The 12,204-nt window shown below is 42.8% G+C and overlaps 1 protein-coding gene across 2 annotated transcripts in view; it reads right to left on the bottom strand.

Moving 5' to 3' along the window:
- The window catches only part of POLA1 (DNA polymerase alpha 1, catalytic subunit), a 302,637-nt gene extending 292,266 nt beyond the window's left edge, over positions 1-10,371 (bottom strand). The window contains exons 1-4 of one of the 2 annotated variants that reach the window (XM_030807187.1): positions 10,288-10,368; positions 4,724-4,848; positions 1,261-1,357; positions 146-226 (exon numbers count right to left, since the gene is read on the bottom strand). In XM_030807187.1, the coding sequence (XP_030663047.1) occupies positions 146-226; positions 1,261-1,357; positions 4,724-4,848; positions 10,288-10,330 (346 nt within the window). In that variant the 5' untranslated portion in view covers positions 10,331-10,368. Of the gene's footprint in view, positions 1-145; positions 227-1,260; positions 1,358-4,723; positions 4,849-10,287 lie in introns of both variants that reach the window. The other variant, XM_030807188.1, reaches the window with a different exon arrangement.
- Positions 10,372-12,204: the final 1,833 nt, after the last annotated feature.

The following is a 12,204-nucleotide window of genomic DNA, read 5'->3' as shown; positions in this document are numbered from 1 at the left end:
TCATATTAGAACATATTCTATACCTAAAAACAATGGTAGTTAGGTCTTTCTCTCAAAGGTAAACTATCAGAGTATCAAGTCATCTCTAATTTTAGAGAATTCTTTAAATCTCAAAACAACACCCTGGAAAACAAAAGGTAGGTACCTTTCTCACCAGCATCAAGGGCATCATCTTCAAGGTCATCATCAAAAATCTCTCGGCCATCTTCCACATAGCCAATACCATCTGCAGGGACAAAATTTAATACTGGGATCAAATTTCTAAAAGTGGCCAATAATATTTTAGCCATGACCAAAAAAAAGCTTTTATACCTGCTCAGATGTTTTCCTGGCCTGTGCTATTTTTAAGTGCAGCAGAATTCTGTTCACACAGGTGTCAGACAATGCACAGCATCCACACAGCAGGTGTGGAGTCAAAACCAAATGATATATATTATACCTAGCTAGGTGACCTCAGGAAACGATTTGGCCCAAAGGATCAAAGTCTGCCACGATAGGATGCTTTACAGCAGTTTTACTCTACTAGAAGAATAAGAAGTAAAAGAATCAAGATTACCACAAGCCCAGAGAGATATCCCAGTCTACAGGGGAAAACTGGCAATATAGCTGAATCCAATTACAGAAGTAGAAACATAGTCACAGGCACAATCTACATGCTCCCTGTGGTCAGCATTCACATGGCCATGAAGTCAGACCCTACAAGTGAGAACCAGTGAGCTTTCAGAAGGGGCACAGGACATTAGGACCAGCCTTTGTATGGTGCTTTCTACTGACCAAGTTAATTTTCATACCTAGAACCTCATATATACCTCACAACTCTGGGAGAAGGTAGTTTTCTTATCCTCGTATTACAGATGAAGACTCTGAGGCACCGAGAGATTAAGTGACTTGTCCAAGGTCATAGAATTGGAAAGTAGGAACGATGGATCCCGAACCTGCATTCCTTAATTCCAAGCGCTGTGCATTGGCCCCACAGACAAGGGGCTCCTCCCAATTCCTACACAGCCATTACCTGGAGGATTTATACTACATCCTGAGGTATGTGCCTAGATTCTCCAAAATATCCCCAAATGTCCTGCTATTCTGCTTCCTCATCCTCAAATAATTAAAGGAAAATCCGAACCAAAGGTAAGATCCTAACAGTGCCTTACATTTGCCCAGGCAAAGCAGCAACTCCACCACATGAGTGAGAATCTACAAGAAGCAACTAACACAGTGCCTAGGACGCAACATCCCCGCCCCCACCCCCGCCCCACCTACCATCATCCACAATCCAGTCATCATCCTGGCGTGCCTGAACCAGCTTCGAATACTGTTCTTCATCAACTTCTTCATAAACAGCTGTGAAGTCCTCGACCTACCATTATACAAGTTTCAGAAAAAAAGCTTCAAATAGAGTGAAAGTGTTAAACAATTCTGATGAAAAAATTGTCAAATTGAAACTGGAATGGCAGCCTGAAGGAGTAGCTGCAACCAAATCATGAGTTCTGACATTCAACACCACTACAGGGTTTTCCTTAAATAGACATCAATTAACTTAGTATTCCTTTTAGGTGGGTGTTAACATAAGATATTAAATGATTCCATTAGCATAATACACTTGTCATACCATCAATTACTCATCTATTTCATAAAAAACAAACTGAATTATAGCCAATTCTTCATTAGCTGCTTTGGGGAATTATTCACTTGTAATTTCTAGACTGGTTTCTCCTACACTTAGCAAACCTGTAAGGCATGCCACTTCCCTCTCCACTAGCTGATGTACGCTCTGCGAATAGACGATAATTTTCATGCCTGTTCAACCAACCAAATACAGGAAAATCTCCCTCATCCATCCCCCTCCAAAAATTAGCAAAACAAACATATTGTATATTCTACAGGCAAACCAGAAATAGTTTTTGGGTGACCCTGTTTGTATTACCACTGAAACCCCACCATTGTCAGGTCTTGAAACCGCACAAGGACTTAAATGCTGAGCTATTTGAAAGGCAAGTCCAGAGAGTAGCAGGTCCTCCAATCACATTGGCCGCCTGACTGCAAGAGGGTCAGAACACTATGAGCTACTGGTATGAGTAAAGCAGACAACCTCTGCACAGCTAAAGCAACAAATAAAAGATACACACCACTGCTGCAGCTGCCCATGGGGAAAGGCCAGTGACTTTCCAGATGAGACTCTGGTGGGCTGGTTTGCAAAATCTCATAGATACTTATTAAAAATTAACAAATGCTGGGCATGGTGGCTCACGCCTGTAATCCCAGCACTTTGGGAGGCCCAGGTGGGTGGATCACCTGAGGTCAGGAGTTTGAGGCCAGCCTGGCCAACATAGTGAAACCCCATCTCTACTAAAAATACAAAAATTAGCCAGGCGTGGTGGCATATGCCTGCAGTCCCAGCTACTCAGGAGGCTGAGGCAGGAGAATAGCTTGAACCTGGGAGGCAGAGGTTGCAGTGATGCAGTGAGCCGAGATCATGCCACTGCACTCCGGCCTGGGTAACAGACCGAGTCTCCGTCTCAAAAAAAAAAAAAAAGTACCCGATTCTCGGCCAGGCGCAGTGGCTCACACCTATAATCCCAGCACTTTGGGAGGCCGAGGTGAGCAGATTACTTGAGGTTAGGAGTTCAAGACCAGCCTGGCCAACGTGGTGAAACCCCATCTCTACTAAAGATACAAAAATTAGCTGGGCATGGTGGTGGGCGCCTGTAATCCCAGCTACTCAGGAGGCTGAAGCAGGACAATCACTTGAACCTGGGAAGCGGAGGTTACAGTGAGCCAAGATCACGCCATCACACTCCAGCCTGGGCAACAAGAGCAAAACTCCACCTCAAAAAAAAAAAGAGTTCTACCTTTCTCAAATGGAGTACAGGAGAAACAACTCCATCTGAAGAGTTAATACCCTAGGAAAAAACTTGGACAGAGCTTTTGGAATCCAATGGCCAGAGCTGACTGGATTTCTGTCAAACCTATAAGGCTTATAATAATTACAGGATTTGAGTTTTCACCTCCTTTTTAGCCTACTCCACAGGAATCACTGGCAAATACTGATTTGGTCTTTAACCATCTGGTAACAGAAACAACCTGCCTTACCAAATTAAGTTTTTAACAACAGAGATGCAAAATAGTCCAATTAATATTACTATACTGACCAACTTTCTTTTTTGGGGTGGGAGGGGAACTGGCGTTACTATTTTTGTTTGCTGAAGACAGACTTTGTCTCTTAAGTGATTCACTATATTATCAAGGAGATACCAGAAAACTATTTTTAAAAATCATTTTGAGTAAAAAGTCATTTCGACTCAAAATCTTTAAAAACAACATTACTACTGCTCAGCATGAACTCTTACAGCCATACAATTAACATCACAGTGTTAAAGGGAAATCAGCCACATTGTGCCAACATCTGAAATGACCCATGGAACTCCTTTATACAAGTACCTACATTAAAAATGTTTTATTCCTGGGCTCAGTGTGGTGGTTCACGCCTGTAATCCCAGCACTTTGGGAGGCCGAGGCGGGTGGATCATTTGAAGTCAAGAGTTCAAGACCAGCCTGACCAACGTGGTGAAACCCTGTCTCTACTAAGAATACAAAAATTAGCCAGGCGTGGTGGTGGGCGCCTGTAATCCCAGCTACTCGGGAAGCTGAAGCAGGAGAATCGCTTGAACCTGGGAGGTGGAAGCTGCAGTGAACCAAGATCATGGCATTGCACTCCAGCCTGGGCAACAGAGCGAGACTCCATCTCAAAAAAAAAAAAAAAAAGTTTATTCCTGTTTTACTGAAATCCTTTTAGCAACCTTTTATGATCTGGTTGCCTCACTTAACTTGAACAAATGGTGACAAATGGCAAATATTCTTTTATTTGATTAAGTGGTTAAACAGGCATATTCTGAAGCCAGACTGCCTGGGTTCAAAAAAGGATCTGCCATTGTAACCTCATTAAACTTTCTGTGCCTCGGATATCTCACCTGCAAAATGTTACTAATCATAGCATCTAATTTCATTTGGTTATTGAAAAGCTTAAATGAATAAACACATTGGTAAATGCACTTAGAATAATATGTTAGTTCAAAAAGTCTATCAGTTATGGTTATTTTCTAGTATTGGTTAATCACTTTCTGGCCATAAGGCAATTAAGATACTCAGGCAGCCCTGAAGGTGACGCTAGACAATATTTATGCAGATGGTGGCCACTCTGTTTTTGACCTGCAGGCCATAAACAGTGGGTAGAGGAAAACCAAAAGAGCATCACATTCAATCTTACAAGCAGAACACGGCAGAAGTTAAGGTCCAAGTCTCCACTGCCACTACCCTTGCAAATGAGATTACGAAGAACAGTTCTCTCCAAGAAGTAGCACTTAGTTAGGCTGCTCAATACCTTAAGAGTAAGTAAAAGCACCTCTAAATGACTCCAACAAACCCATGGGACTTACCATAGATACAGCATGCCCAATAAGAAAAATATAGATATGGCTATGTACTTTCATTTTGGAATTTTAAAATCATCTGTAAAATACCTTATAGGAACTTTAAGGGTCGAGCATTCTCCATGATCTGTAAATCAACCTCATACCCACACTTGTCCAATACTAATAAATTCCCATTACAAAAAGCTTAAAATATATGAGTACTTCTAATCTGGGGCAAAGGTGACACAAGACTACCTGCAGGCTATGAATTAGATGATGCACAGGAAGAATAAAGAAGAAAAATGGTTACTTACTTCATATTTATACTTCTCACCAGCTTTAGCCTTTTTCAGTCTTTCTAGGGCTTCTTGGCGCCCCTTCTTTGATTTTTTTTCTCGCCGGGCTCGAGAAGATACAAAACTCCCTGAATCTGACACAGCTGGAAAAAAAAAAAAATTTACAAGAGGTGTTACAAAATTGTCAGCCATCTTCCCTCAAACACAAAGGAAAAGTTTCTAGCCAACAATAACATACAATTTTAGTAATATACAAGTAGATAATGTTTATAATGTAAATAATTCACAAAGCTCATGGCCAAACATACATATCCAAATATACATGACTCGCCAGAAAGTTCCTCTAAGATCCTGTTAAAACAATTAAAGTCACTGTCATTTTTTTCTCCAAAAAGAGGAAAATTCCCAATTCAACTGATATCCTGCGGAGACACTAAACAAGGGAGATCAGCTGTTAGCTAATTTATCACCTTTCCATTAGAAATGACCAGCCAGAATTAATCCAGTGGGTTATAAAAGCACTATTCATTTTGTGTTCTATTAATCAATATCTAAAAGGCTTCAAGGAGCATCTACTCTTTGCAAAGTACTAGGCACTATGAGACACAAAGACATGCTGGGCGTGGTGGCTCACACCTGTAATCCCAGCACTTTCGGAGGCTGAGGTGGGCAGATCACCAGAGGTCAGGAGTTGGAGACCAGCCTGGCCAACATGGTGAAACCCCGTCTCTACTAAAAATACAAAATTAGCCAGGCACGATGGTACATGCCTGTAACCCCAGCTATTCGGGAGGCTGAGGCAGGAGAAACACTTGAACCCAGGAGTCGGAGGTTGCAGCGAGCTGAGACTGCACCATTGCACTCCAGCCTGGGCAAAAAGAGTGAAACTCCATCTCAAAAAACAAAAACAAAAAAAAAAAACAAAGATAAAAAAGACATGGTCTCTGTACTCACAGAACTTACTATCTAACATGGGAGACAAGTAGCAACTGGCTCTAAACAATATTTAGAGGTAATAAATGCCTTAAAAGAGATTCAGACAAAGTACCCAGAAATTCAAAGAACGAACAGATTGAGGGCTGGAGAAATTTAACAAAGATGGCTTTGAGGGGATTATTGGTATATCACTTATTTCAAGGCCTCGGTTGGTTATGACACAGGACATTACTAAAATAACTACAGGGACTTAAATGGTTTGTCAAAAATTACTGAAATATCAGAGGACTTCAGTGTTTATTCATTCAACTTTTGAATTATTCATGCTCTGGTCATCATAAGCTGACCATTCCACATACACACTGAAAAAATTCAGGCGGGTGCGGTGGCTCACGCCTGTAATCCCAGCACTTTGGGAGGCTGAGACAGGTGGATCACCTGAGGTCAGGAGTTTGAGACCAGCCTGACCAACATGGTGAAACCCCATCTCTACTAAAAATACAAAAATTAGCTGGGCGTGGTGGCAGGCACCTGTAATCCCAACTGCTTAGGCGGCTGAGGCAGGAGAATCCCTTAAACCCAGGAGGTGGAGGTTGCAGTGAGCCGAGATTGCACCACTGCACTCCAGCCTGGGTGACAGAGGGAGACTCTATCTCAAAAAAAAAAAAAAAAAAAAAATATTCATCCACAGAATTAAAGACTTTCACATACCCACTGATGAAAAACTAAGTCAAGCATAACAGTGCTGCCTGTCAACTATGAGTTTAGGCTCAGCATGATTGCCATCTATGTCTGTGAAATCTAGTATTTTATTGTGTTTGGTGCTAATTAATTTATAAAGGAGCAGGCAAAGAAAAGGAGAAGTATGGATAAGAGGCAGCCTAAAACTCCAACCCCACTAGAATGTTCATAACAACATTAAGCTGCTTGACTAAGTGTTTGACTGAAATAGAAGATACAATTTAAAGAACATGTACCAAATGCTGGCAATAAACTGCTGGAGACTATAGCCTAAAGGTAAGGTATAATTAGAGATCTTATTTTTTTCTAGCTTTCTAGAAATGGAATCTCTCTTTACAACATCACACTCTATTGTTTGACTTTCACATTTGACTTTTAAATCCATTTTCAGAGAGACATTAAGTAAAAATTAAGGAATAAAGGTACTTAATGATGACAGCCACAAAAACTTGGATGTCACTCAAATGATTTCAAAAATCGTGAACAGGCCTACATGAAAAGGCTTTGAAGATTACTGAACATGACCCCTGAAAGTGAAAAGCTGGCCTCAGTGTATTCCCCTCAAGACTCCCTTGACGCCTGACATCTGTAGGTCTTCAAATGCACTTACTCCACAGGCAACAATGTTCCACTACACAGGCAACGTCCCACTACACAGGCAACAATGTTCCACTACACAGGGTTTAGGGTACAATCACAAATAAGACAGAGCTGCCTGTCCAAAAGAGGCCCCCAGTCAAGTAAAGCAAAGTACCTGAAATTACCATCACAATATAAACATGGTGCCATAGAAAAGGTAAGAACTCAGTACTGAGGAAATGTACAGAGGAGAGAGCTGTTAATTTTGCCTGGAAAATCAAGGAAGGCTTCACAGGAGAGGTTTCCAATACAGGCCTAGAAAAAGGAGTCAAATTTCACAGAGAACAAGGTAAAAAGTGGCACAAGCAAAAGAAGAGGCATGAGCCAAATTACAAAGGGATGAAAATGCACAGTGTATTCAGAAACTGAGAGAACTCAGTGTGCAAGGTAAATTCGACAAGAGAGTGTAGAGTGAGTAGGAGAACCAGACTAGGGAGAAGCAGCACATTCCAGCTCTGCCATTTACTGGGTGACATGAGAACACCAGTTAACCAGTTAAGCAGCAGACAGGTGTCTTGTTGTTTAAAGCGGCCTAGCATCTGAAACTGTGAAATCAGGCCCCCACCCCTTATAAGTCTTGATGAGACACAGAGCCTATGTCCCACTACAGAAGCTGAAAAGGCTGATGCTCTTTCCCAGACACCCTTGCAGCCTAGAGCATGGGCATATAAAATAGGCTCTACCAATTAGGAACACCTGCTCAGACATTAAATCAGAAGAAGCTAGTGTCACAAAGAAAGGTGCATGGGTTTTAAAAGATTCTACAAGTAGCAACAGCTGCAGGAGGATTACAAAACTGGCAACAACGTCAGCAGTGTCCTAAGGTATGAGCTATAGCATCAAGTACTTGGTCGTGGTTGGCAATGACCTCCTCACTGGCCCATTTTTGTGGCACAATTTCACTCACTGTTCCTGGCTAAATAGCTCCCAGGCTGGCTTATTAGTCCTCCTGGAGTTTCTGTGAACACAATATTCTTCTAACAAATTCTAACCAATCTGCTAGAGTTGGTTCCTGCAGCTTACAAACAGGGGCTCTGACTGATGTAGAGCCTCAGGGTCCACATCTGTGAAATGGGGATAATCATGTCTGCTTCAAAATCTGTTAAGGATTACATGAGGATGCCTATCTTACTTTGCACTTAGCAATACAGGAGCGGCTCATGTAACGTTTCCGCGTGTGAAGTCAAACACACATCCATATACCCCACACACACCATACCTAAGAGTACCAAGGTCTAGCTTTAGAAGGCAAAAATAAAGCAAAGCCGTTTTCTGCATATGATTAGATGTTTACCATCTGTACCTCATGAAGACAAATCATGTCCAGCCTACCCACCATCATAATGCCAGAGCCTGGCAGAAGGCTTATACCTAGTAGGTATATAATAAATATTTGCTGAATGAACCAATGAATGAACCACTGTACCTGCTTTTTTGATCATTAAGCTTTCCCTGGGCAGGCACAGTGGCTCACTCCTGTAATCTCATCACTTTGGGAGGAAGAGACAGGTGGATCACCTGACATCAGGAGTTCAAAACTAGCCTGGCCAACATGGTGAAACCCCATCTCTACTAAAAATACAAAAAATTAGCCAGTGTGGTGGTGGGCACCTATAATCCCAGCTACTCGGGAGGCTGAGGCAGGAGAATTGCTTGAACCCGGGAGGCAGAGGTTGCAGCGAGCTGAGATCACGTCACTGCACTCCAGCCTGGGCAACAAGAGGGAAGCTTCGTCTCAAAAAAAATAACTAAATAATAATTCCCTGATCTTTTTTCATATATAGTAACAGCTAGTTATAGACCTTTCAGCTTTTCACTGCCATTATCAAGGTGCCCTGCCTGCTAATACTGAAGAAAAAAAAAAGCCTACATTTTGTTTTTTGGAGTATGTCTCCAACGCTTCACGTAGGTAAGTTAGCAAAAAAAGAGTAAGCATGAAAAAATCCAGTTACAAAGGTTTAAATATTTGTTTCAAAATTACCATCTGGAGTATCTCTATCCTCCCCAAAAGCAGACAGACACTAGCTTACAGCAGTCTTTCAGGTAACAATCTTTCAGTCTGCTCTAAAGGAAAAATTCCAGTCACAAGTCCCCAGCAACTACTTAATCAACACCATGACCTAAGAGGAGTCTCAAGATCGCACAGTATCCTCCAAAGTGATTTCCTGATGTTCACAGATGACGTAGTTTTTAGGATGAAGAAAGGGCTTAGTGGCAAATCACTGATAGAGGGCTGCAAAGACTGTTTGTTCACATACTTACACCTTACTTCCTATCTGTAATCCAGGCAGGTCGACTCTCCAAAATAGTCTCAAAAAACGAACGGCTAGAACAAATTGAAATCTGTGACTCACAACTAGGTGAATGCAAAGGAAGCTGATTAGGAAGCGAGTTCTCATTAATGGTGAGGTATCTGAATGACAGGAGAGGTGACACTTGAGCTAACAAAGTGAAGCATCTGATTTTAAGTTAGAAGTTAACTGAAGTCACGCTTTAGTTGAACACTTAAAAATCAGACAAATCTATTTGCATTTTTGTATTCTATTTTTGGAAATAAAAGATACCCCTGACAAACGGAGTGACATACAGGGGATCCGAAATGCCCTAAATTGATGCCATTTTTTTTGAAACTTCACCAGGAATGACTAGATTGTGAACAGGATTTCTACGCAGCACTTGAAGAACTTTCCAAAGAATCTGAAAGAAAAACTTAATGCATAAAGTAGAAACCCATTACCTAAAAATACAAAACGCGTTATTCCCGGATGACAGCACTTAGAGCTTTCTTTCCTGCTTAGTTACAATGTATAAAATTTTCCCGGAAGTTCCTACAAAAAGGGACACATCTGTTCTGTTCAAGCCCTCAAGTGGATACTTAGGGAGATCGCAGTGAAATACTTTCGGCCAAGACATTGCCCCACGGGGCCAGTCTCAATAAAGTTATACCCAGCACGTGGGTGCAACTCACCAAAAGAAATAGAAACGCAATCGACTGTGGAGACTCTCAGTGGCAGAGGTGAGACAGCCTCCCAAACAAAAATCCGTCCAGGCTCTGGTCCAAGAGCAAACCGCGCCTAAAGGAAGCCCGGTCTGACCCCAGAAGGGCCCCCGCCCAGGACCACCAAGGTCTGCGCCCAAACAAACCCGGGTGTGCGCCTCTCTCAGAAAAAATAATGCAGAGACTCCCTCAGAACCCCCCCTCCCCCGCCACCGGCAATCATGCCACTGTCCCAACCCGGAGCCCCACGCGCGGAGTTGTCCCTCACCACTCGCCCCTATCTCACAGTCGTCGCCGTGCACGGGCGCCATGGTCCCGAATCTCCAGATTCCGCGCCAACCAGCCCAAAACTGGCGCGGGGGCCGAGACAGGCGCCAGCCTGAAAGCCAATCAGCGGCTCGGGAGGCTGCGGACTTCCGCCCGGAAGGCCACTGACGTGCCGCGCCGCGCCGCGCTCCGTCCCCGGCCTTCCCGCGGACGCGCGTTTGGCGCCCTGTGATGACCCCTTAGGGAAAAGCTACAGCTGAGGGGAAGCCGGAGGAGAGCAGGAGAAAGAAGCGGTCGGGCGCTGGAAAGGAGCCGCCTGGAGACTGCGCAAGCGCACGCATGCTGATGGGAAAAGATTTGGGCGCGTGGGAGAAGGGGCGCTCTGGTTCTCAGAGCCCATTTTCCCGGAAAGGAGGCGCGGGCGGGCAGGAGAGTGGGGGTGGTTGGCTCGTTTTCCCCAGAGCCTGGGAAAGCGACTGCCTCTTGCTGCGCGCCCTGAGTTTTGCCTGATAGTTTGCTTCTCAACAGTCTGGATACAGTGGCTGTGTGATTAACAGCTTAAAGATATATGCTCCATCTTAACCAAATAACCAAAAGTAGCATTACCAATAAATGGCCATCTGATCTCATATGCCTCCTGATGTAATGCGTATGAAACAGGAACAACTTCGCCTATATGGTCTTCTTGCAAAAAGTGTCTAACCTGAATCTAACCATGAAGAAACAATCAGATGTATTCAAAATGTAGGACAATCTACAAAACACCTGACGTGAACTCCAAAATTTCAATGTTATGAAAAACAAAAAGGGCATTCAATTTTTGTGTATGATACAATGGCTGTAATGTATGCATCTCATCTCTTTCCAAAAAGGTATAACATTTTTATTAAATAATGCCTGCCACACATTTGTATTTTTTCCTACATTATTGCCCCCATGCATATTGATCCCTTCTTCATGTGACAACAATTTTGTAATATTTTCTCCAAAGAGGTTATAAAGATAATTCAGTCTGTCCTCTAGCATGGTTGATCAATACTTGTTTCTTAATTTCTGATTGTTTAGAAAATGTCTTTCAGCTTCATAATCATTTAATATCATGTTATGTGATCCATATGTTGTGATACATAACATGTAGTAATTTACAACTTAGACATAACTTCCTATTTAAAGTACTACAACAGATTTATTCCTACACTTCCCTTTTAAAAACTGATGGAAGTTTTATAGTTTTATTATCAAGTTTTTTCCAACCAGGAGAGAACCATGTTGGCTAGTCATCAATAAGAACCAAATCCTTACGTTAACAATTTCACGGCTGATCACTTCCCACTTGCCCGGTTATAACTCTAGGCATTTCAAACCTCTTTTCTCTTTCACTACTGCTGTGGTCTGAATGTTTTTCTCCACGTAAAATGTATGCGTTGAAACCTAATCACCAGTGTGGTGGTGTTAGGAGGTAGGGCCTCTGGGAGGTGATTAGGTCATTAGCAGGAACCCTCATGAATAGGATTAGTGCCCTCAGAAAAGAGGCCCCAGAGAGCTGCCTTGCCCCTTCTTCCATGTGAGAATAGAGCAATAAGGCACCATCTGTGGACCAAAAAGTGGGCCTACCCCAAACACTGAATCTGCTGGCACCTTGATCTTGGAATTCCCAGCCTACAGCACTGTGAGAAATAAATTCCTGTTGTTTATTAGCCACCCAGTTTGTGATATTTTGTTATAGCAGCCTGAACAGACTGAGACAATGACCCATATACTTTGTGAGAAAAGACCTGCAGGACATTTTCTTTTTTTGAGATGGAGTCTCGCTCTGTCATCCAGGCTGGAATGCAGTGGCACCATCTCCGCTCACTGCAACCTCCACCTCCCAGGTTCAAGTGACTCTCCTGCCTCAGCCTCCCGAGTAGCTGGGATT

Source organism: Nomascus leucogenys, chromosome X (assembly GCF_006542625.1).
Source record: "Nomascus leucogenys isolate Asia chromosome X, Asia_NLE_v1, whole genome shotgun sequence".
NCBI lineage: Eukaryota > Metazoa > Chordata > Mammalia > Primates > Hylobatidae > Nomascus > Nomascus leucogenys.
Note: the sequence above shows the minus strand (reverse complement) of the source record. Positions and strands in the feature narration are given on the sequence as shown.